At 43.3% G+C, this 24,518-nt stretch overlaps 2 protein-coding genes across 2 annotated transcripts in view; one reads left to right on the top strand and one right to left on the bottom strand.

The window, feature by feature from the left end:
- The window catches only part of AGO2 (argonaute RISC catalytic component 2), a 54,586-nt gene extending 45,617 nt beyond the window's left edge, over positions 1–8,969 (top strand). The window contains exons 14-19 of the mRNA XM_062570669.1: positions 1,777–1,867; positions 3,004–3,198; positions 4,193–4,327; positions 5,742–5,843; positions 6,816–7,015; positions 7,358–8,969. Of these exons, the coding sequence (XP_062426653.1) occupies positions 1,777–1,867; positions 3,004–3,198; positions 4,193–4,327; positions 5,742–5,843; positions 6,816–7,015; positions 7,358–7,466 (832 nt within the window). The 3' untranslated portion in view covers positions 7,467–8,969. The remainder of the gene's footprint in view (positions 1–1,776; positions 1,868–3,003; positions 3,199–4,192; positions 4,328–5,741; positions 5,844–6,815; positions 7,016–7,357) is intronic.
- Positions 8,970–16,901: 7,932 nt separating this feature from the next.
- On the bottom strand, positions 16,902–19,601 carry CHRAC1 (chromatin accessibility complex subunit 1). The gene is made up of 3 exons (XM_062570667.1): positions 19,438–19,601; positions 19,026–19,152; positions 16,902–18,005 (listed from the first exon to the last, which is right to left on the bottom strand). The coding sequence occupies exons 1-3, from the start codon at positions 19,576–19,578 to the stop codon at positions 17,860–17,862; spliced, it is 414 nt and encodes a 137-aa protein (XP_062426651.1). The 5' UTR covers positions 19,579–19,601; the 3' UTR covers positions 16,902–17,859.
- Between the last annotated feature and the right edge of the window lie 4,917 nt (positions 19,602–24,518).

Here is a 24,518-nt window from a genome sequence, read left to right as displayed (position 1 = left end):
TTGTGTGTCTCCACTTATGTAGATATTTGAAAAGACAAAAGTTGGCAGCAGGAAAGACAAATTCGTTTCCAGGTTCTGTTTACTTTACAAGTTCTTACTGCTGTTACAGTGCTTTATTTAAGCACTAACACACCGTAAGCTTTAGTTATACTGTGATATATTCTGGAAAGTTGCTTTGATACTATGGAATTCCATATTTAACATCATTAAGTTCTTTGTATACTTGATTAGAGTGAGAGTGAAGTAGTATCTTCTTATTTGTAAAAATGAATGGACCCTGTTGTCTGAGATTCTATTGAGTTTGTGTGTTGCTTTATAATGAATGTTCTCAAATTGAAACTTTTCATCAGTTTTATGGAAAAATCAATTCCTAAAAATTCTGATGGAAAAATGAACAAAAATCAGCTTGTTTTGTCCTACTTGTGTAGGATAGAGAAGGCTAGCATAAAGAAACGTACAGCTAGTTTAATCAAAATGGGCAGCTAGGTCTCTACTTCAGTAAAAAGATGGAATTTTTACGATCCTTGCATGTCGAGTTGTGGAGGGCTCAAGGAATAACCTGCTGTATCATTCTTGGGATCCCGTTTCAAAGAAGTCAACACCCTGTTTTGCTCAAATAAGCAAATATTCGCTTCATATTTAGGCTAGTCAGAAAGCAGCTGCTGAAAAATAATCCAACAGCAAGCACTTGGGATGAGGGGAAACCAAGTTATCAGAGGGGATGTATATGTTGTGTAACTTTTTAAACTCTGTTTAAATTACAATTGAATTCTAAATATACTCCGCTTGGGTAATACGCTTGTCCAAGTCTCCTCTATTAAAGCAACTAAAAATCATTATATTACAGAGTATGCACTTTGAAAAGGCTCAGTGTTTTTTAAGAAGAGATTAAAATTGGAAGTTACTGTTGTGGAAATAAAACAAAGGTAGAAATAGATATTAACATATATATAAATAGGTGGATTTTGGAGTTACTTGTATCAGAATGTTTTAATTATTTTCTGTTGGTTTTGGGGGGGAATAGAACAGTTCTGTATTTGTATAATTATATTATAAATTACATTATTATAATCACCTTCAAATACCTTTTAGAAAAGGTCTGATGATAACAGTGGCATCTTCTGTCTACGTAACTGGTCCCCCACACATCCACATACACAGAAAGTTCTGGTGGTCTAAGATCTCCCATTTAAAATTAAATGTTTTGTTAAGCAACAGAGTTTAAAATTTGCAGCGCAGCGTTTTGGGGCTTCTGATGCAGTAAATTAACTTCACAATTTAATTAAAACTTTGGAACATTTTTAAAAAAATTATTTTGAAAATCACACCTATAACATCTAGATCTTTCATACTTCCTTACAAGCACTGTTTCTCCTTATGTATGCAGAATCACAGTGGTCGTATATACACACAATACTTCAACTTTCTCAGATGTTTTTTGATGCTAAGAGAACAGTTTTTGATCTCTTCTGCAGTCTAATTCACGGAGCCTGCAATTCTTTTTTTTTTTTTTCACTAATTTCTTACAAAAATGAAGAGCTTGCAGTTAGCCACGCTTTAAAAATATGTGCAAATGTTTAGTATCTAGCATGGGAACCCTAATCAGGACCTCTAAGTCTTGTCACAGTACAAATGATCAGCTCTGGACAAGTGCAAATTGTCGACTAATTTGTGTCTGTCCTGCAGGAGTATAAAGTGCTGTTTATTTGAGTTATAATGTGCTCTGCTAAGTGTAAGCCTCGCTGCTTTTACAAAGCCCTTTTTTTCTGTTTTTAGACCACCAGTCTTTCAGCAGCCTGTCATATTCCTTGGTGCAGATGTAACTCATCCACCAGCTGGGGATGGAAAAAAGCCTTCCATTGCTGCGGTGAGTAAACTGTGATAATCTTCAGCCCCTGCTCCCTCCTGTTGCTCGGTTTTGATGCATTTCTTCCAGTTTGGTGCTTACTTTCAATTACTTTGATTTCCTCTTGTAATTGCCTGATTACAGCATTATGTATTATTTTTCTGTAGACTCTAATGAAACTTTGGAGATCTTGCTCTGATAGTAATTACTTAAATGTATGTATTAGCTGGTAAAATGCCTGAGATGCTAGTACACAGAGGAGCCTTTTTTATCAGCTGATATTTACTGACGACCTCTAATAAGTCAGTGCATCTTTACAACTGCTTTTTAGCAGTTAAAAATGTTAGAAATTTGTCCATTACTGCTAGTGAATTATGCTGGCCCAGTTGTGTGTTTTGTTGGTTCACCCTTCCTGACAAAATGAATTGTGCAGGAGATCACTGCACAAATTGGGTGGAAATGTACTCCTGGTATATGTGAAAAAGCCTATGACTTTCATTATGTCAAACACTTGTTTTAACCTATAAACACCTGCTTAAAAAAAAAAAAAAGAAAAGAAAAAAATCACATCCAAAGAAAGCCAAGGGGGATTGTGCTTAGTTGTAGTCTTTACTGCATGAGGTTTGGATTTCTCATTTGGTGCCATTTTTAAACTGTGTTAATTTAGAGGCTTCATAAACAGAAGATCTTCTTCTTGAAAAGCAGTGTCTCTTCTGCGTGGACATTTCAGCGGAGGCTACCCACGGGCTCTTCCACAGTGGCAGAGCTTCCAGAAAGTGGGTTGCTCTTCAAGAGTTCAAATTTGGATGGTGAAGTCCTAAGTAAACCAATAGTTTCACGGTATCTTGGCTCCAAATTTTATTAACATTTTCAACTCCATGTAGCTCAAATAGGAAATAGTCAAATAGTCTGTTATGGTTCAGATAAAGTTTTCAGTTTCAGGAAGGTATGTTACCGCAGGTAGACTGAACTCAAAGCTCTTGCCAAGCTAATTACGATTTTGACTTCATCTTTGCTTAGTCAGTCCCTTAGATTGTAAGACACTAATAAAAGTTATTTCATGAAAACAACTGAACTGTCTTTTTAATAAAGTGCTCGAGTTTGGTTTAGTGTTAAGCTCTTTTTTTTTTTTTTCTTTTTTTTTCTTTTTAAAACAGGTTGTAGGAAGCATGGATGCTCATCCTAATCGATACTGTGCCACTGTCCGGGTCCAGCAGCACCGCCAAGAAATCATCCAAGATTTGGCTGCTATGGTCAGGGAGTTGCTTATTCAGTTTTACAAATCAACCAGATTTAAACCAACTCGCATTATTTTCTACCGAGATGGTGTTTCTGAGGGGCAGTTCCAGCAGGTAACATTTTTATTTTAAGACTTTGATTATGTAGCTTTCTGTCAAAGACTTTATAGTAGATATAGTTCTATGTAGTTGGGCTATGAAAAGAAGTATATCAAGTCTTCCCTCAATAAATATGTTGGACTCTAACCAAGAGGAGCCGGAGAAATGTTTTCATGTTTTTCAGGAGTTCTTTTTATTTTTATTCCCCTTTAAGATATTTCCCTTTGCACAAATAAAATGATCAAATACAATTTTAATACTTGGAAGTGTTGAACAGCTGTGACTTATTCAAGATATGTTAGTCAGATTGGATCCCATAGAATGTAGAGAGTACAGAAAAACTAAGTGTAAGCTAATATTCTTATTTCTTACCCAGAATTTATTGTATTTTCACGTTGTCACTATTCATTTATTCCCTATAAAAGTTGAGAGCCTTTTGTATTTATTTTGCTTTTGTATGAACTTTATGGCTTTTCCTCTCATTAATATTGATTTTCCATTTATTGCTGTTTTCCACTGAATATTTCATTCATAGTTAAGGTAATTATGATAAATCCCAAATTGTTACTTTTTGTTTTTATAACGTTTCAAATTTTTTCAGTTTTTATTGGTTCCTGTAGTCCACTGTATGAGTTCACAAAGCTGGGAAACAGTATTCGCTTCAGCAGTTCTGGGTTTTATTCCTCGAACTAGTCTGAAAAATAATTAGGCTGTTGTATAGTCAACAATCTAATTAAATGCTCATTTCTATCTGGCAGTTAAAACAATTTTGACATCCAGCTTATTAGTCCAAGCCACATGCTTAGAACTGTACAAATATGGAAGCTAACTCTGGCCCAGCTCAGCAGACTGGTGATCTAATTTGTTCTTACTAAGTGAAGAAATTAAGATTTGATCCCATGTGCTTCGACATTTCATTTGACAGTGCAAGAAGGGATGTTATAAATAAGCGTAATTAATAGAAAACTACCTTTCATATTTATCACACTTTTTTATTTTTGTGACTCAGGTTCTCCATCATGAGTTGCTGGCTATTAGAGAAGCATGCATTAAACTAGAAAAGGATTACCAGCCTGGAATTACGTTTATAGTCGTGCAGAAAAGGCATCACACCAGACTCTTCTGCACAGATAAAAATGAACGGGTATGTTGTAATCTCTGACTAGCTAAATTGCCTACAGGCTGTATTAAAAATTTACTGCTTAACTAAATAGTAAGGGACAGGCTGGAGGAAGTGCTTGATAGGATCTTTCTGCCTGTAAAGGAAAACCTTCATTTTTTGTGTTTATTTTGTATAATAAAAAGGCCATGAAGCTTTTATGGAAACGCAGCAGCATATCCTTCAGCGTGTCTGTACATCTTTTCTTTTTTTTTTTTTCTGCAATCTATCAAATTCTTCAGGCTTCCTTTCAGTTTTTGTACTGGCTCAAGCTCCTCAAGGGTTGAGATTCATCTGAGTAATGCAGGGTCTTACAGTGAAGGTGCCTACGTCCAAAATAGTTATGTCAGGCACTCTTCTCAGTTAACAGAGATCTAACTAATATTGCCAACGCAGCTCAAGGTACAGTTCATCTAATTCTCAAGTAAACAGTTCTAATGAGTTCCCTAATCTGATTTTGGTTGCTGGAAGAGTGGCTCTTGGGTAACTGGCTGACATGTAGTCACAGAAATTAGGTAAGATGGACCCTGCACTTCTAGAATATGCTCTTTTCCAATAATGCTACCTTAAATATGTCTTAGGTATCTAATATCTTGGACACATGGAATTCAGTCTGGGCATATCAAGTGCCACCACACATCATTTCTAGTACTGAATGCTTCCAATTTTTACTAATGTTTCTTAATCTTTATTGTATGTCTATGAAGGACATGCAGAAATATTCATTTAATCCTTTCGAGGTTAGGAGACTCCCCAAAGCTGGGGCATAGTCACTAGTGGAGATGAGAGCTCCTAGCTGGTAACCTGTGTTCAGAAATAGGTTTTTGGGGGGTTCTTTTTCCTGCTGTCATGCTTTTCCGTGTGAGCCTTTAAAGCCCCAGTAGGTTTTAAGGCAATGATTAGTTACTTTTAATGCTGAGGTGCATGTGTTTTGAATATTCATCATGTGCTATACATTGCAATTATTAAAATATTTTAAAGTAAAGAGTATTTTTAAATTCTGCTTTTATGTAAAGAGTATTTTTAAGGGAAAGGGAGGCCTTCCTTACAGCCATGGACTGTCCTCTTTCAAGGATAAACAAGAAAAGTTATGGTGGCATAATCTCTTTCAGAATGGGAAGGTGAAAAGGATTTGACAACTCACAGGAAATTCTTAGTGCATTGATCAGAAAAGCTAAATTTTATGGGTAATTTCTGTGGAGATTCTGCAGCTTTTTTTCTTTACTAAAGACTCTTCAGATTTTCATTTGAACAAAATTTCATTTTTTACTGGTCCTTTTTTGACTTTTTGCTTTTTACCACTTTATTTTAAGATCTTTGTTGTGTTTCTCTCCTCCTGCACGGCTGAAAAGAAGAGTTTATTTGAGCCTTACTACATCTGCACTTTTTGTTCTTGCAGGTTGGAAAAAGCGGAAACATTCCAGCTGGTACCACGGTGGACACAAAAATCACCCACCCCTCAGAGTTTGACTTTTACTTGTGTAGTCATGCTGGTATTCAGGTAGGGTGTTTTGTAGGGGATGAAAACGTTCAGCGATAACGTCGGCTCTTGGTATTTCATGTGTTGGTTGCGCAGACAACGAATGATACAACTTCTGTCTGGGTGTTCCTGCTTCTCAGTGTTGTGTCATCCTTAAAACCTGAAAGAAGCAGCAAAACTAAACAGATAGGAAGTGCAGCCTGAGCGTTTAGTTTGCTGTGCTTCACTCCTGTCCGCTTGCTTGCTCTAAAAAGTAGCAAGGTAGTCCAGCTATTTCACGTAGCTGCTTCTAGATAAAATATCTTTGTTCCCTCCGTGGACTGCAAAAGGAGTCTAGACTGCTAATGCCCATATATAGATAAGCAGCTTAATTTCATTCCTTACCCTTTTGCTTGTCTGGAAGTTATCTCACTTCTGTAGCTGAACGCTAAAAGAGGCAAAGTGCCTCTTGCGTGAAATTTGCTTGAAATAGGGACCCACTTGCTAGGGCATAACCGGAGCTTTTAGGTGTCACCATTATAGTTTTGCATTTTCCTGTGATTTCTTCCTTGCAATCAGAAACAGCAACAATTGAACAGTAGCAACAGTACTAAAAGTCAAAATTTAATGCTCTATATGAAAAATTCTTCAACATGGTCACCGATTAAATTACTGTTAGCTATTAATGTTTTGCCTAGAGCTACTTTGTCAGATGGCTTTTTGTCAGATTTATGTTTCATAGTATCAAAGTGCATTTCAGTAAGATTGAGTAACAGATTAAATTTTAGAAAATGCAATTCTATGTAAAAATGCAAGGAGATTATTTATGTGGTGAGCAAGCAGGGAGCTTGTTGCCTTTTCAAAGGAAAAAAATTGCTGAAGTACGCAGCATTGAGAGGATTATTTATGAAGGATAATTTTGCCGAAGTAGCCTGTTACGTTGCAGTTCACCCGGCGAGGTGGAAATTCAGAGACGTTTTTGAAGTGCTGATGTCCTCTGTGATCTGCCCTCAGGGAACAAGCAGACCGTCTCATTACCACGTCCTCTGGGACGACAATCGTTTTTCTTCCGATGAACTGCAGATTCTTACCTACCAGTTGTGTCACACGTACGTACGCTGCACTCGCTCCGTTTCGATCCCTGCGCCAGCCTACTACGCGCACCTGGTTGCCTTCAGAGCCAGGTACCATCTGGTGGATAAAGAGCATGATAGGTGAGTTGTGTGGGTTTTGAGTTGTTGCATGATTTGGAGGCGGAAGGAAGGAAATGGAGTTGTTAACTGGCGGATCAGTGATATCCTCTGTTAGCAGTTTGAGGGTAAATCTGGCCTTTCCATGAGTTACACTGTGAAGGAACGGGAGAGGATGCTTCTGTATCCCTCTGCGCTTTCTTCTGTTTCAGAGCCTCAGTGGTGTTTTAACAGCAATTAGCTTTTGACTGTTCAGAAGTGTTTGATGTGAACATAACATATTTAAGGAGAGGCAGATAAAATAGGGCTTCTCTTCACGTTTCCACCCTCCCCCCCCCCCTTTTTTCCCCCTCCCTTCTCTTTCAGTGCTGAAGGAAGCCACACTTCTGGTCAGAGTAATGGCAGAGATCATCAAGCACTTGCTAAAGCAGTTCAAGTTCATCAGGACACATTGCGCACTATGTACTTTGCTTGACATGTTTTAATGTTTAGCGACTCAGTACAATACAGAGTTGGATTCACATGAGACCAGCTGCACTTAGACCAACAGTTGCCCAGGCTACAGTGACAGCCAGCAATGAGTGATGCATCTTAATTTTTTTTCCCATTTGCAAGAAAGCCTTCCGTCCAGAATTTCAGACTTGATTTTGAACTGCATTCTTCTACAAAACCCCACAGTTGTTGGAAATGTGGTTTGCCAAAATCTCTAAGCTGCTTGTTATAAAACAGACCCATATTTTATAATTAAATCAAGAGCTGTGATCTCAGGGTTTAGGGAAAACCCCCCGCAAAACTCTTCATTCAGTTTGCTCTTCATTCATTTTAATTGCTTTTAATAATTTGGAAAGATCTAATTCACACTAAAGTTGATGGGCTACAATGCTGTGAACTAGCTTTTAATACAAAGGAAAGCAAAGTGTTTTTTTGACTATTTATGCCTTGATTATTCTGGATGCATTTACAAAACTTTATTTTCAAAAGGAAAAAAGTGACAGAATTCTGGTTTTTGACTGTCTTAAAAAGATTATTCTCTGTGTGTCTAAGGGCAAATGTATTTTCTGAAGCTTGTTCTTGAATGTTTTTTATTGTGCTGCATTTTAAAATGTTTTTCATAGACTAAGTATGAAATTAAAAAAAAAAAAAAAGAAGTTGTACCTAAACTTTTAATAGGTCCAGTTAGATTGGCAAAAGAAAAGGTGCCATTTAAGAAAAATTTGTAAAGAGTTTTTTAAAAATCATACTGACAGCTGATTTTAGAATTTGTCATACAGGACTGTGACACTTACTTTCCAAAGTCTCTAAAGAATACGGGTCTGTGGTGATAAATACAGTACAATCCTTTTTCACTGTTATGTTTGAATTAATGTAAATTTTATATATGTTTCACAGTATTAATGTGATAGACTAGATGCTATTATTTATTTTTATTTACTAAGGAGTGCTCATTATACTTCTGTTAACATATCAAGAATGCTTTGGATTTAGAGATTCAAACCGTGTCGCGGGGACGTGGCCGCTCGAGCGCAGAAGCAGGCGATCGGCGCGGCCGGCGGAGCGTGCCGGTGCCGGCGGGGCTCTGCGGGCGCCCGCGCGCGTTTTGCCTGGGCCGTTCGGCGACGCGCGCGTTGAGACCGACCGACCGGCCGACCGGCCGGGCGAGAAACCGAGCGCAGAACGAGCCGCGCTTCCCGCGGGTCACGCCACGGAGGAGAGCGGCTCGCTGCAACGTAGGCGCAAGTCGGCGCATCTATGCAGTAAAGACAAATCTTTAGGAAACTGAAGTTTACTGACGGGGAAGGCTGAAGCGCTCCGCCTCGTGCGCAAAGCCGAGGGGAAGCGCGGGAGCTTTGCCCTCCTCTTAGGAGAAGCATTAATCGGAGCGGGCGATAATTAATTAATTTACGCGGGCGCGTCTGCTAGTTTGCACACTGGGTTCGTAACGCGCCGTAGCACCGAGGGAGGCCGGCGCGCTGGAGGCGCCGCCGCGGGCAGGCTCGGCAGGAGGGGCCCGCCGCGGGCGCGGGGCGCGGGGCGCGGGACGGGGGCGCGGGGCGCTCCCGCGGGCTCGCCTCCCTCCCTCTTTTCCTCTTAGCAGACGCGCCGTCCCTGGTTCGGGCGCGCTTGCCTCCAGCCGCGGAGCAGGGCGAAGGGCTTTAGCCGGCAGCGCGGCCTGCGCCGTGGAGCGGGCGGCCGAGGACGGGCTGCTCTTGAATAAGCCGGAAAACGCCCGCTTTTTTTTTTTTTTTTCGCGTTACGCCGGGCTAGCGGAGAGCCAAACCAGGTCGCGTTTCTGTCTTTCTGTTTTCCACCCCCCCCCCAATAATACTGCCAAGCTGCAAAAGCTTTTCCGCCACAGATAGGTTGTACTTCTCCGTGCATTTGTTGAGAGGTTTTGGGATTCAGCGAAGAACTTAATTTGGCAAAGTTTATATACAAATTATTTTTTCTTAACGTATTATTCTTAGCGACGAGCGAGAAGATCAGCCGTTTTAAAGTTCTGCTTGTTTTCTTTGCTCTTCATTTTAGGCAGGGACCTCTTGGGTGTGAAATTCCTCCTCCTCTTTCCTCTCTGTGCCAGCTGCGAGCGAATGACTCGAAGCAGGTTGGCCGGAGAGGGACAGGAGGAGGACAGGTCCCAGACCCGGCCTCCGAAGCGGGCGGCGGGACCGAGCTCTGCCCTGGTTTGGGTGTGTTCCCTGGGCTGCAAAAGGAGTTGCAGCTCCTTTTTGCGACCCTCGGTCTGAGCGTAGCCGTCGTCTCTGTCTCCTCTCGCGATGGGCAGAAATTTTGGGTGGCTTTGCTCTCCCGGAGCGTGAAGAACTCGGTTAGACGCGTTTCGGACGAGGGACGTTTTTACCTTTTTCAGCTTTTTAAGCCCGTAGCACCGGTCATTCTTGGGCTTTGACTGTCCTCCGTGCCCCCCAACAAAATGGTGAAGTAGTGACTAATTTAAAGCATTTAAAGGAATGTAGAAAAGTTCTCACTCTGTGTTTTTCATCCTTGATACCAGTATCCTAAAATTACATTTTTTCCCTATTTTTTTTTTTTTTTTGATGTTCTCCTACAGTAACATCTCTTTTTGTGCGTCTGTCCTGCCAGCGTGGCTTTCTCGATTCCTGGTTCAGGACAGTGCTCGCTTAACTTGTCTATCCCGTTCGGTCACGGGCTCCTGGATGTGTACGTGCAGTCTTTTTTTAAGGAAAACTTCAAGCAAAAGAAAATTGCACTGATTTTTTTTTTTTTTTGGTCTTTTTCTAACTCCCTTTTTTACTGTAAGACTTTTTGGTTTGCGTCTGCTGTAGCTGTTTGATACTGCGCATAGCGCTACGCGTGGCAGTGGCCTCGCGGCTCTAACGCGGAGAACTCTTCAGTCCCTGCTGCCACCGCAACTGCTAAACCTGGAAATGCAAAAAATAAAAGGGAAAAAAAAGACTAAAGGTGCTTTACGCCATTGGAAAAGAAACTGTAGAAAACCATGTTCATGTGCCGTGGCTGGGCTGAAACTCTGAATTAGGAAACATTGCGGTTTGAAGAGTAAAGTATTTGCATTGGAAAAAAAAAAAAAAAAAAAAAAAAAAAAAAAGCAAAGTATTTACATTACAAGTCTACATTAGAGGCAATACTCTTTTTTAATTTTTTTTTTTTCCCCGTAGTCGTTTGGAGTTTTTGCCCTCCCTGCCTTTTGGCTGCGCCGTCACCCTGGGCTGCTCGCGCTGCTTTCAGCCTCTCTCCGCTCCCCGAGAGCGACGCGACGAGCCGCAGATCAGCCGCGATCGCCGGCGGGAGCCAGCCGGCCCCAAACACGTCAATCGAGATGTTTCGGAGCCGCCGGTGCTCGCGGGTGGGCTTGGCAGGCGGCGAGGGCGCAGGGCAGCAGCAAACGCGGGAGTTTCCGTAGCCCTGGCTGATTGCTTTGGTATTCGCTCGGTGAGGCTCAATTTCCTGCTAGAAAACATACATATACGTGTGCGTATGTGTGTACATATACACATACCTACATGCACGTATGTATGCGTATGTTGCTTTCAGCACGAACTCAGTATTGTGTAGTTACCAGCTCTTCCCGCTGGAAGATCCGCCAGCAGAGGTTTTGGAGGCCAAACTGCGTCTCTAACGGCCGGCCAACTTGAATTTTTAGCTCCTCTTTAGCTGCCTGTCAGTAATGTTTAATCCCCGGAGTGTTTCCCACTTAAAGGAAGGTAGTAGCTTTTCTTCCTTTTTTTTATTTTTATTTTTTTTTTAATTACCTAGCTTGGAGCAGTAGAAGTAGTGGGTTTTGAAGATGTGGTAGGGGAAAGGGTTAGCTATTTTACGTGTTTGCTTAAGGAAAATATACTTAGGGAATAATTTACCATAAAGCTTTGGGGGGAGGGGATTTTTATTTTATTATATATTTTTTAAAAAAAATGTTGTAAATTGGGGCATTTGCTCAGGAAAATCAACCAGAAGGAGCAAGTTCCAGATGACGTATTCTTGAAAAATCAAACCATAAACGGGGTGCAATGAAGAAGTCTGTCTGGTAACGCTCTGTGCTCTCCTGAAGAACGCTGCCATTAATTTCATGCTATCTGCCGATGCAATTTAGCAAATTTTATATATATATGTGTGTGTGTGTGTATGGATATATCATATATGCACATACATACAGTCACATGCCTGTTGGTGCAAGGAAAATGGGACTCTTCATATATGAAGATATATAAATTTTGTTGGGGTAATAGGTACAATTTCACTGACTTCAGTAGGATTTCATTAGTTTGTACAGTCAGGAAAATTGGTGAAATTTAGGGCGATTCCTAAATGAAGATTTAGCCGCAGACTTGTGTGCAGCAAAGTGCTTAACTTTGATCGTGGAGGGTGAGATGGAAAACAGAATGTATTGTTTAAATCCTTTTTTTTTTTTTTTTTTTTCTTTTTCTCCCCTTACGTTTGGTACGTTGCAGATCTAACTGACACCTGCTGAGGTTTCAACCCTCTGTTTTAACACTTTTGTATAAAAAATAACCGAAAAAGAACCAAAAATCAGCTCAGCGATTTCGTGCCGCGCGTGCTCCCTCGAACCAAAATGGTTTTGCGACCGTTTGAAGTTTACTATATATATATATATATATTTTTTTTTTTTTTGGAAAAAAAAAATAAAAAAAAGGAAAGCAAAACAAAGCGAAGGAGAAGCGAAGCAGCAGCGGAGGCGCCGCGGGCCTGCGCCCGGGCGGCTCGCGCGGGGCAGAGGAGCCCCGGGCCTCGCGGCGCCTCGCCGGGGCTCTGGCGGGCGCCCGGCTCGCGGTCCGGTTCGGATCTACCTCATTTGAACAGTTGGGTGCTATTTCCCTGCGCGCCGCCGCCCGGGTTTCCCTGCGCGTGCCTTCGCGGTTCTCCCCGGCGCCGGGCGATCGGGAGCCGCGTCCTCGGACGAGCCGCGGCGGCGGGCGGGTTTCCAGCCGCGCTGGTTAAGGGCAGCGAAGCGCGGTTTTAGCAGAAATTCGGCTGTTTTTTTCCAGCGCGGCGCGTCGGCAAGCGTGCAGCGTCGCGGCAGAGCGAGGCGGGGGGAGCCCCGCGAAAGGATTTCTCCGCAGACGCGGTGTAGTTAACAGTTTACAACTACGCGCGCGTTTTTCTACTCTGGAAACCTTTTTTTACTTCAATACGATTCCTGCGGGGAAAATTTTAAGTTGTGATACACTATCATTTTTTTTTAATTAAAAAAAAAAAAAGAAGAAGAAGAAAAGATCAACTCTTTTCCAGTACCGAATACAGGGTGGAGGGGTGGGGGAATCCGTTCTGTAAATTGTATTTAGTTTAAGTATGAAAGAAAAAAGCTATATGTGGAATAGTAAAAGTGCTGACATTCCTTAATGGCAGGACTTCCAAGCTGGTTCCTAAGGCTTTCTGCTGCAGAGAGACTCAAAAAAAAAAATAAAATTAAAAAAAAAAAAGAAAGAAAAGGAAAATGCCTCTGTTAAATGTTTTTATAAAAACTGCTCCATCAGGTCTTTACTTAAGCTATATTTTCTAAAGCCTAATCATCCTTTAATATGCTGCATATAAATGATCAGCATGGTTGCACTTTCTCAGTAATAATGGATGCCCTGCAATTGGCTCATGATAAGGACTTTAGTTTTTTAACAAAACCAATAGTATGTTGGGCAGAAGGTGATATTTATATAGGTACCTCAAGAAAAGAAAAAAAAAAAAAAGGAACCTGAATATGCTGCATTTTGTTCCTTTAACATTTTTCATGTAGCATTTGTTTGCTTTTAATTTCTTTTTTCTTTTTTTTTTTTTTTAAGGATATTCCTAGCTGCCTGTTTTGCTTTGGGGCCCCCGGTAGCGTTTAGGCCGCTGTTTTCCGTAGCGCTCGTAGAGGAGCGGCATCCCGCCGTGGAGGGGCGCGGGCGGCGGGTTGGCCCTGCACCCCAGCACAGACCCTCTGCACAGGGGCCTCCAGGAGAAGGACGCCGTATTTCTAAAATGCACAATATTCCTCGTTTGTTAGTACTTTTTTTTTTCTCCCTTTCTTTTTTCCGCTCGTACGGCTTTCTCGACTCTTTCTCAGCTACGGCCCGCGTGCCGGCTCGGCGCCTCCGTCGCGCGCGCGAGCGAGCGCCTTTCTACTTCTTCCTTTCCGAGCCGGTGAGAATCGGAAAAAAACGTGCAGAGATGGGGAATTTCTTTGTTGAGAACTGTTGAAGGAAGCTTCTAAGGCTGTGAAATTGAGCATTTATTGTCAAGTTTTTAAGCTTAGGTGGGTCCTTTTTCGAGTTTGTTTTACAGCTTGCAAGGTAAAATAGTTTGCACTACTTTTGCAATAAACTCATGAAAAACCTAACAGTTTCTGTTTTGGTTTCTTACTGTATATATATATACAACTAATACTAAAGATTTAGCATAGTGTTTTTCACCTCAAAACATAAGACTTGTAACAAGCTCAGAATGCTGTAATTCCTGACAAAATAATGATGTGAATGATATTTTATAAAGTTATTTTGTATGGTGTCAATTTTGTTTTGCCTCATAGTATGTCAATAAAATGAAAGTTCCTCATCTTTACACGCTTCTGCTCGATGCCTTTTGCTGGAATCGGGACGCTTTCCGCAGCGACCGGGTGCGCGGGGGGAGCGGCGGCAGCCGCCGCTTTGGTCGATAACACGAGTTAGAAGCGAGTCACGACTCTCTCTCGTCTCAATCAGAGCTTTAGTTTTCCTGCTCGCGTCGGGGTCCCGCTGCTCCAGCCCGGACCTCTTGCCCCGTGTCAAACCCCAGGGGGAAACGCAGGCTACTCGCTGGTTTTAATGGCAGCGAGGCTCGGTGGATGCAAGAGCCGGGGTTGGTTACGGCAACGTTTGGCCGCCGCGGAGCCTCCTGGCCGAGCCAGCGGAGGAGAGCGCTCGAGTTCCCGCGTCTCACCAAGCGGCAGACGGTGCTCACCGGGCCCCAGGAGCTCCGAGAGGAGGGAAACGGGTAAGCGATAGTTAGCGAAGTGACGCTTAGGAAGCATCACCCCTTTTTGCAGACCTTGGGAGTGGGAGCTTACGGCCTCCTCAGGCAGCCTGGGGGAGGAAGGTCTCCCGAATTATTACGGCAGCCGGCGTGGAAAGCCGCCGGGACGGGGTCGGCTTGTGTCCCCCAACATCTGGCTTGCTCGGGAGCTGCGCGCCCTGTTCGAGCGATGCACTAGTGACCTTCAGCAGCCATGGAGAGCCGGGGACGCAGCAGCTGCTGCGCTCCTGAGGGGCTCTGGGACCCGCGGAGGGAAATTATCGTTCGATAATGCAGTTTATAGCCTGCGTTTTGTAACAGCCCGTGAGTCCAGCTTTTGACTTACCGCACGAGATACAGGCGGGTGCCTGTACGCTGGGAGGTGGCACTTTGAAATCCCACCCTGGGGGGGCTATCGTGCTAGTTAGCGTGCTCGCACAGCCGGCTGCACGCGCGAGGGGGTTCCTTTAGCGCGTGACCCTGTGTTAACGTCAGCACTTCTGGCAGCTCTTGGTGTCCACATCAGTTTTGCTGTAAAGAGGGATGTAGCAGTAAAAGGAGGGAGGGGAGCTGAGAAAAAATAAACCAAAGCACCAACCGAGGGCCTAGAGAGGGATGCCAGGACACAGACTGCAGGACTGGAACAGGCATGACATGCTGCTGGGGTCACGCACGTGCTGACAGCAGATCTGCTGGTGGGAGTGGTGGTGGTGGTGGAAATTGCCATGCAGAAGGGTGCTAGGGACACTCAGAGACACCTGTGGCGCAGAGGCTGGAGGAATCCTCTCATCCTTCATCATCTCTACTCGTTCCCCGCTCCCCAGATGAGCAGGCTGCAGACACAGCTGCCCACCAGTGAGGCCAGCACAAGGACCTCTTTCGTACCAGGCCCGTTCCTAAGCAGTCTGGCTTGGCTCAGGCTGCGTAGCGTTGCAGAAAGGGCACAGCCCGCTCTAGGGACACGATTGCTCGTGCGTGCACCCCATTGCTCACATGTGCCTCACCTCAGGAATTCACGGCCAAGGGCAGAGATGCTCTTTGCTGTTTCTTGTGCCTCAGATGCGTTTCAATTCATCAGGAGTCCGAGAGTTTGCAGAGGAAGGCAGGGAGGACAGACAGAAGGGTCTGTTATGGACAAGCTGGCTGCACAACCTGACAAGTCGGTGCTTTCCGAGGGAGCCAGAGGCCTCGTTCTGCAAAGAGGGAAGCATCAGCTGCAGGCCCCAGGGAGGACATGGCCAGGCGCTGTCCTCAGAAAGCAGCACACCCATTGCTGGTGCCTTCAGCTCTGGCAGCAGACGGCTCCAAGTCTGCACAAGGCACGTGTGCATCACGGACCAAGTGCTCAGCATCCTCGGGGAAGGTGACGCTTCCTTTGGGAAGATTTGCATGTGCCTCTCTCTGGTGCACAAGCAGACGCTCACCCAAGTGCCAAAATCCAGCCACGATCTCACCCGTGCAAGATGCGCCTAGCGGGAGGTACTCACCTGCACTCAGGGTGCTTGGGCACCTTACCATCAAGTCACTGATACTGGCCCAAACAATCTACGCCTGGCAACTCCCCAGGTCTTCTAAAACTCAGCAGAACAGTAAATTCAACAGTTTTCAAGAGTGTATCTATATGGGTGCCCCTTCCCTCACCCAAGCACTTCGACAATAGAATACTTTTGCATACAGCTTGGGAATTTCCCTACAGCTAAAGCATCACTGACCCATTCACCACATCATTCCTGATACAATTTTGGTTTATGGTAACTTTGGGAAAAGCTTTGCTTTTATAGTGCAATCCGCTTTGATCTTGCAAAATTTGTTTTGTGGCCCAGGAGCTTTATTCTTCTGCCAGTCTCTGATCTTACTTGTCTAACCCCAACTTTTGCACTGTTAGACCACAATGCACCAGAGTGCACCAGATTACACAACTGCCAGCGCTTTCTGCCTCACACTTACTTCAACAGCGGCTGCGTATGCCAAAACCAAATTAGCGTGTTGTATGAGACCGCTCATTTCCTGGTTGATTAAGGGCAGGTTGTTGCCAAGCTTATTGGATTTGGAGACTAAGTGCCTTAACCTCTTTCCTGTGCTTACTTGGAGAAGAGAGCTTGGTTTCTATGAGTGTCTGTTGGGTAGGCAGTGAAACAAGCATTCTTCTCTTAACCTTCTGCTATCTGGAGAGAGATCCTAGTTGCTTCAATCTCTGACTAAACTTTAGCTGTGTATCTGCATGGACACTTGGTTAACACAGGTAAGAATCCCCAAATGGGCTAAATCTACTTAGCACTGCTAACAGAGACTGTTCCCAGTGGCTCCAAGCATTACGCAGCTCTTCTCTCCTCTTCCTTTCCAGAAGGATGAACAGTGAGCACAAGCTGGGTTTGTACATTCATTGCATACATGACTGAAGCTAGGCAGAACTGTAGAGTCTTCGTATTAACAGTCACTTTTCATATAAAATGTTTATTTTAAAAAGTTTGTATACAAAGTTCCATGGAGGACTGTTGCCATTTCTCTATTAAAAAAAAACAGACAAACAAACAAAAACACAAACATAACAAAATCAGGAAAAAAAAAATCCAGCTCTACCACTCAAATGATAAAAGGGTTGCTCATTCTCTTGTCATTCAACAATTCACATTCAATAAACTTAAAATAATGTCCATTTTGGTAGAAAACCACAGACAAATTGCAGTAGAGACTTCAACAGAGGAAAAGACTCTAGATACACATATTTACATCATTAGCTAACACTTCTACTTTTTACAGCTACAGCTGCAGAGCCACATTAGCTATTGGAATGGATCTCACCCTCTAGCTTATTTCTGTGCAGACACAGCTATTTAGGCTGCATTACAGAAGCAGCTTGTTTTTTTCAGAAGATTTTTTTTTTTTAACATGGGCTTGGTCCACTGCTAATGCCCTTGCACTGTTCCATAAAACTGGGAGAAGGTTTGATCAGTTACTGTCTGCCCACAGAGGCAAAGGCAGGATTGTAGACACTGAGTAAGAAGTCTTCCCTCCCCTCATTTTCCACTCCAAGGAAAGAGACAAACTGGGGGAGGACTCACTCCCAGTCAGAGGGAGAAAGAGCCTTTGGCCTGAGAGCTGCATTGCCCATCAAACATTTTAAATTTCTTTAACGATTGTCTGAAGTAATTTTAAATCGTCTGAACAATTTCTGCTGTCAGATTTACAATAACTCTTCTTTCCCCATCATGCATCTGAGCGAAGAATTCCATTCTTCACAAGGATGAAGTTCAATTTCTAAACTTCTTAAACAAAGCAAAAGCAGATGGCTCAGTGTGTAAGTATGTCCAGCATCTGGATTCTCGGTCACAAAAATAGCATCCTTTATACAACAGAAAATGGGTTAACTATGAAGTAACTCTCTGTTAGCCTTAAGATCCAACATCCTCTTCAACGCTTTCATCTTCATCATCTTCCTCCTCCTCGTCTTCATCATTTTCCCCCATTTCTCCATCTTGCTTCTCTTTTTCAAGCATTTTTAGGTACTTGCTAGCTAGGATCTTCTTTGGTAAGATATCTGAAAGGTAGAATTGCTTCTTTAAAGAAGGTTTGAATACTTAAGTTATCTGAGTAATACTGCTGCATCCATATCATTACTGAAACACAGTCCAAGAGAGGCAATTTTAAGAAGTTGTTATTACTTTAGGGAGTAAGCAGATTATTTACTCTGCCTTATAAGCAAGCTGTAAGAAAAGGAGGGACCTGCCCACTTAGGGTACAAGTAATGGAAGATGAGGAACACATTTTATAAAACTGACTACAATAAGCTTTTATTGTAATAAATATTGTAATATTGTTACAATGAACTTTTGCTACCTATTCACTTACATCTTTTAACTTGATGTAAACGTAAAATAGAGTGCTCAGTTACTTAGCCAGCTTACACAGATTTAATGGGATAGCCATCCCGTTTATGCCCTGTGGAAAATGTTCTTTTGCATTCAGGTAAGATATTGCTGAGGACAATAATGATGTACCTGAGACAAAGCAGGACTGCTTGCTCTGAAAACATGTCCACAATGTGCCCAGAGAAAAACTGGGTTAGGTATCTCTCATTCTCAACCTATACAAATATCTTTTCAGAGCTAAGTGTTAGAAGAAAAATCTCAGTATCAGCAATGTGTGTATACGTGCATGCACAGCATCTCTATATACTGAAAAGAGAGAGGGGAACCATAGAATGAATCTGAGAAAGAAGACTTGTAGATTTAAATTCGTAGTTTTTGAGGCCACAGAAGTTGGCACATGAAGATGTAAAATGATCTCATTTTACAGACTTGAAAGCTTTCAGATGGAGTTACTTGAATCTAAGAAACGGGTCTAGTAATATGCTGAAGACTAAAGAGCCTTGTGTAATCTTCCAGCACAAGAAAAATCCTAATTCATTAACAAATAAAAGTTTTTAGTGATGCAGTTTACAAGCCACACCTGAACGTTCTTCAGGAGATTCATGACCAGTAATTCTACAAGGACACAATTCTACTCAATGACAGCACTATTTCATTACATCCCGGATTTACTATTACTCTATAGATACCTGCAAGGAACTGGAAAGTTTCACACTCTTCTGCAGTACGAGACAGGTCACTGTAAGTCAGAGCGCTCTTCTCCTTGCCTCTGCCGTGCTTGTAGGAGTACGTAGCCAAATACTGAACAAAAAGCTCCTAGGAATCAAAACGAAGGAATCAGCCAAGCACTGAAATCATACCTATAGTTGGCAGCAATTTCCTTTAATCCCCAATTAAACCGGGGGGGGGGGGGTTACTTGACCGTGTATATAGACCGGGCGCGCTGTGCCGAGTCCCGCAGGGGCCTCTGCTAGGGCCGCTGCGCTGCGCTCGGGGCCGCGGCGCTGCGCTCGGGGCCGCGGCGCGGGGCAGCCGCGGGCCCGAGAGGCCCCCTCGGCGCCGGGCCCGACCTGGGCGCGCCGGGAGAGGGGCGGGCGGTACCGTGGCCTTGGCAGTGAGGAACAGCGCGTCCTGGTTGATGCTGGAGACCTCCGGCGAGCTCTTCATGATCACGCGGATGCGCGAAAGGGGCAGCGACACCAGCCGGTTCTCGCCGCCGCCGCCGCTCAACCTCGCCGCCATCTTCGCCCCCCTCCTCCCCGCAAGCGGCGGCGGCGCGGAGAGAAATGGGCGGCCGCCGCACAGCCCGCTGGGAGCTGTAGTCTCGGGCCGCCAGGGCGCCCCGGCGCCCTGCGGTCAGGAGGCGAGGCTCGGACTACAAATCCCATGAGGCGCCGCTCGCGCCGCTCTGCCGGAGCGGGAGGAGGACTACAAGTCCCATAGTGCACCTCGGCCGGCGCGGCGCCGTTGGCGGGGTGTGTGTGTGGGGAGCGTTCCCGTGACGGCCCCGCCGGCCCTGAGGCGATGGCGGCTGCGCGGCGGCGGCGGCGCGGGGTGTCTGCCTCCCGGTTACAGCCCCGCGGCTGCAAAATTATTCGCGAAACGGCAGTTACAGGCGGCTGAACACCTCCTTAGCCGCTGTAGGACAGCAAAAGCGGTGCCGTGACCCTCGCGGGGGGTATGTCGAGGCGTGGAGGGCACCCGGCGGCCGTTACGTGCGCAGCGTGTCCGTTTTCCGCGCGTCGCCCTGTGCGTGGTTAAACAGCAGAGCGCGTCCTGCACGGAGCCTTTTCTGCAGCGTGCAGAGAGAGCACACGCTGGATCTAGGGCAGAAAGGGAAGCCTCAGTAAAGAATCGTAAATTGAAAATACAGGGGATTTGTTAGGATGCTGTTAGCTTTTGTGGGGCTTGCCTCGTTTGGGGAGGAGGCTTTCATACAGGTGATTTTGGGTTGTTAATGAAAGACAGCATCAGCAGCATATGGCAACACCTTAACGCGAGGACGTCGTGACAGTTCCAGCGCTACTCTATTTGGAGACGTCTTTTCCTATGAGTCTCGAAAGACAACCTATATCCCTTAGATTGCAACAGTCCCTTGAACATACTTCTTAGATGCTATTCTGTGTATTCTGCTTTATGTCTAAAGCAAAGCAGAAAGTACTGCAATGGCAGATTGCTATTTTGCAGGCTCAGTTTCTTTGATCCTTATCTACTTGTGACATCTTGTGGAAACATGCAACATTGCTGACAGTGAATACCACTGGTATCGTTCATGATTTCAGCATACACGCAAAAGTCCATGAAACTAGCAAAATTTCTGATGGTATTGAGCCATCTGGATATGGGTTTAGGATCCCTATAGATCCTGTAGGAGCTACGTACCTGTCACTGGTCCTTTTACTCAGTGGTGGACGATGCAGCGTAAGGTGGTCTGGACAGGTCAAGACCCACTCGTTCTTGCCTGGCTTCTGTGCTGCTATCAGACTTCTTCCTTTCAACTACCCAGTGCTCCCAGACTCACAGCACGCAAGTCCTCTATTGAGTGGAAACAGAGCAACTGTGGTGGTGAAACTTCCTGCTCCAATAAATAGTTCCTCTTTTCAAACAGGGACAGAACTCATTCATATGTATTATTGAGGTGTCTGAAACCAGAAAAGTATGTTGAATCTTTGAAAAATACTTTCCTTTTTGTACCCTTATTGTATGGTATTAAAAATTGTGATAAACATGAGGTTTCAGAATTCCCCGTGAAAGGAAATCTGGAGAAGGTGTCTGCAGAATTCCCCAAAGTTACTGAGATATGTTAGAGTATTATCAGGTAAAGAGCAAGTATATTGTAGAAAGAATGTGAAGCAATTTTAGCTGCACTAAAGCTCTTCCAATTATTCCAGAGAGAATACACAACTGCAAATTGCTTGACAAAGCCGAAAAAGTTCAAGAATACATTTTCTTTGTACAAAAGCAGAGCATAGCTAAAAAAATTGACTGCTATGTCGCTGAGTGACATTTTAAAATTAATCCATGCGCATTTAAGAAATGCATTAAGACTAATTAGAGATTGAATTGTTTATGATCTGTAATCAGAAAAAAGATCGTTGACACTGACCATTATGTTGTGAAGAACAGTGGGAAAGTGCTGGACTCATGAAAAAAATGTGTGTGTTTGTCAGTGAACAAGGGAGGAGGTCAAGCTGGCACAGAATAAACATGGTATGCAGATAAGCAATTGGCACATTCTGCAGTAAATGTAAAGATATATTAAAAGAAAAAGCTGTTTAGCACAAAAATGCATACCATCATAAAAGACTAATTGTACTGCAGTGGTGTTCTGTGCATCTGAAGCACAGCAATGCAAAAGCAGCATTCACAAATAATGAAAACAGTTTATGACAAAGTTTATGATGAAGCAGAAGTGTTGTCTTACACGAGTCAAAAAAAAAAAGCGATTCTCAAGGCATTTGATCAGTTGTTACTGAGTGGGGGTGTATAAAGTTGTTTCATACTTTTAAGTGAATCTGAGCCATTGGTAAATTAGATATTAATGCACAAACACAAACAGAAAATGATTGACAATGGTCACTGAATAAACCTAACCTAAGTGTCAAGTAAGACTCTCAATGCAGAGTTCCTCTGTTAGAGTGGCTGAAAGGATGAAGATTTTCAACTTCAAAATGTTTGACTGGAAACCAGGTTTTAGGCAGACAGTGTAAAGTCTGATCTTTCATTTCTGTTTTTGATAGATACTCATTTAGATAACTTTTCTTCAGATTTGCTTTACCACCTGGGATTATTCAGTATATTATATACCAATTTTCTGGAGGATCTCAGGAGACTGAGTAGCTTAACAGTGATGTCAAAGCTGTAGATAGTGTTTACACAGCCACAATCCAAATTATTTCCTAGAGATGCTGAAATATTAGATATGCCAATTTACATTTACTCATAACTCTGAATTTCTGCAAGCCGTATGATATTACCATCATCTTTTTGTCTGGTAGGAAAAAATGAAGAGATAAACAGCTGAGATGAACTATGTCAAAGTGTGCCTGAAACCACCTCCAACCAGTGGCACAGAGCAGATTTATGAGTAGTAAAGAGCATTGTCTCTGTTCACATGAGACCAAATCTTTAAGGTGCTTTGGTATCGCTGATTTCGCAACTAAATACAGTGTCAACATTTGCCACCCAGTTAGTACCTGTATTACTATTGTGGAAATAAATGTAGCAACCACATTTCTGTGAGAAATACTCCCAGTCACCTTCCTGGCAAAAATATGTGAAAGAAAAATGTTTATTTTGTTCATTTAAAACTGTCATCCTCTACCCCACCATCCCACATTTGGCTAAGTTTGATCATGCCTGTCGTCCCTTTCAAAGAGGGTATGCAGTTTCCTACTTTCGCAAGATCGTCTCTATTTGAAAATTGTAGTTTAATCTGTATTATCTCTGAATTACCATTAAATCAGTTTATACCAGTTAAAGGAATACTATCTAAAAGCAATTGCTTGTCCATAATCTTCAAATATGTGTTAATGCTATTGAGGTTATCTTAATTTTAATCTACAGTCTGTCAGCCTGAATTTTTTGGTCACAATTATTTCCTGCAGTAAATAATTCAGGATTTACAGGGTTTCTATAATATAGCTAAAACTATTAAACTATACACTAGCTGCGAAGATGAGAGATTTATATCTTGAACTCCTATCATGACAGAACCTAATGCTGTGATGTCCTACAGTGGCCAGTTTTCCAATGCCTTAGGGCATCAGACTGCTCTCAGGATCCAAAGCATTTTGGAGGAGGTGAAAGCAAACAGATTAGCGGCTCTTTGATTATGAGAGTGGCTGTTGAACAAGGTCTCACAACTTTTAATTGATTGTTAATAAGTATATGCAGCTAAAATGGAAGATGAATAGGAGGGTCCAATTCTCTGATGCGCCTTGTTGCTGCCCAACGTGGCAGAAAGGGTGCGTGCAGACCAACTCCAACTTTGAAGAGCAATACGGAGGCTGAATTAAACTGCACCAGCTAGTTACTGTTCCTAGGGGAGCACCTGCCCACAGAGTTGTCGGAGCGCCCCTGTCCTTAAGTACTGATATGCTCTTTTCTTCTCTAAGCATCTGCACTGGGAAAATAGAGACGGGGAGGCTAAGCACCCCATCGGGGTGCCGGAGACATTGCAAACTGGCGGGTAGAGAGCAGTTTTCACTTCCGTTGTTTGGGGTGATAGCGCTGGTGGTAGTGAAGGGGGCATAAGAATGGATCAGCCGATGAGATGGTCTGGTTGATGATCTGGTTTGATAAATGGATAAAAGCATCTCCGTGGGGAATGACCTGGCAGCAGGCATTTTTCCTACAGGGAAAACGAGCAGCATATTGGAAGCAAATGTGACATCCAGGGACATGTGTCTGCTCTGCTGGATTTCTGTGGAATACAAAAAAACCCTAGTCTTGTAAAGAGAGGCAAAGGTTGTGAGAGGTTTTGGGTGTTTTGCAAGCAGAGATGTATTTTTTAAAAAGTAAAACTGTTGTAGAAAAGCCTGTTTGTGGAGTGTTGTTTTCCAGTTCTCTCCCTAGTTGTCAAGAGGCCAGTAATGTGCAAAGAAGTAAGTTTGCAGTATGTATGTCCCGTGTGTCTTCACATGCATCTGTAAAGCTAATAAATGTGGTGCTTTCTAAGGGGAGACACCTGTCAGCTGAGAAATCCCTAGCTCCTTTTGTTTTCACAAAGGCTTTTGACTTGTCACTGAGAAGTAAGTTCTCAGGTTATTCAAGTAATTATCAGCCTAAGTGGTTTAAGACCATTCATTTGTCTACATTTATATATATCTGTGTATTGGAAGTAGATTTAGGCTCTTACGACCCTTCCCAAACCCTTTAATCTTTCCCCAGCAATATTTGTGACAAGGTCTCCTTAAGACTGAGCTGTAAGGCAGCCATTATTAGCAGGAATTAATTTAAATTATGTTTTCTGTCTAAAGCCAGTAGTTAACTGTATTTTTTATTATTCTCAAAGTGTTTGTATAATAACGAGTTCTAAAACTTGTTTGTTCTAGAAAAGTTAAACTTGGAGGGAACTCATTTTCATCAGCCTGTGTTTTGGGGAGGGCTGCACCACTTGCGTGGACCGTCTGCTGGGAAATGCACCGGCGCTGCTCTTCGGGCAACAGCCAGCGTTCGGC

Source organism: Rhea pennata, chromosome 2, assembly GCF_028389875.1.
Source record: "Rhea pennata isolate bPtePen1 chromosome 2, bPtePen1.pri, whole genome shotgun sequence".
Lineage (NCBI taxonomy): Eukaryota > Metazoa > Chordata > Aves > Rheiformes > Rheidae > Rhea > Rhea pennata.
This window is presented reverse-complemented; position numbering and strand designations above follow the sequence as displayed.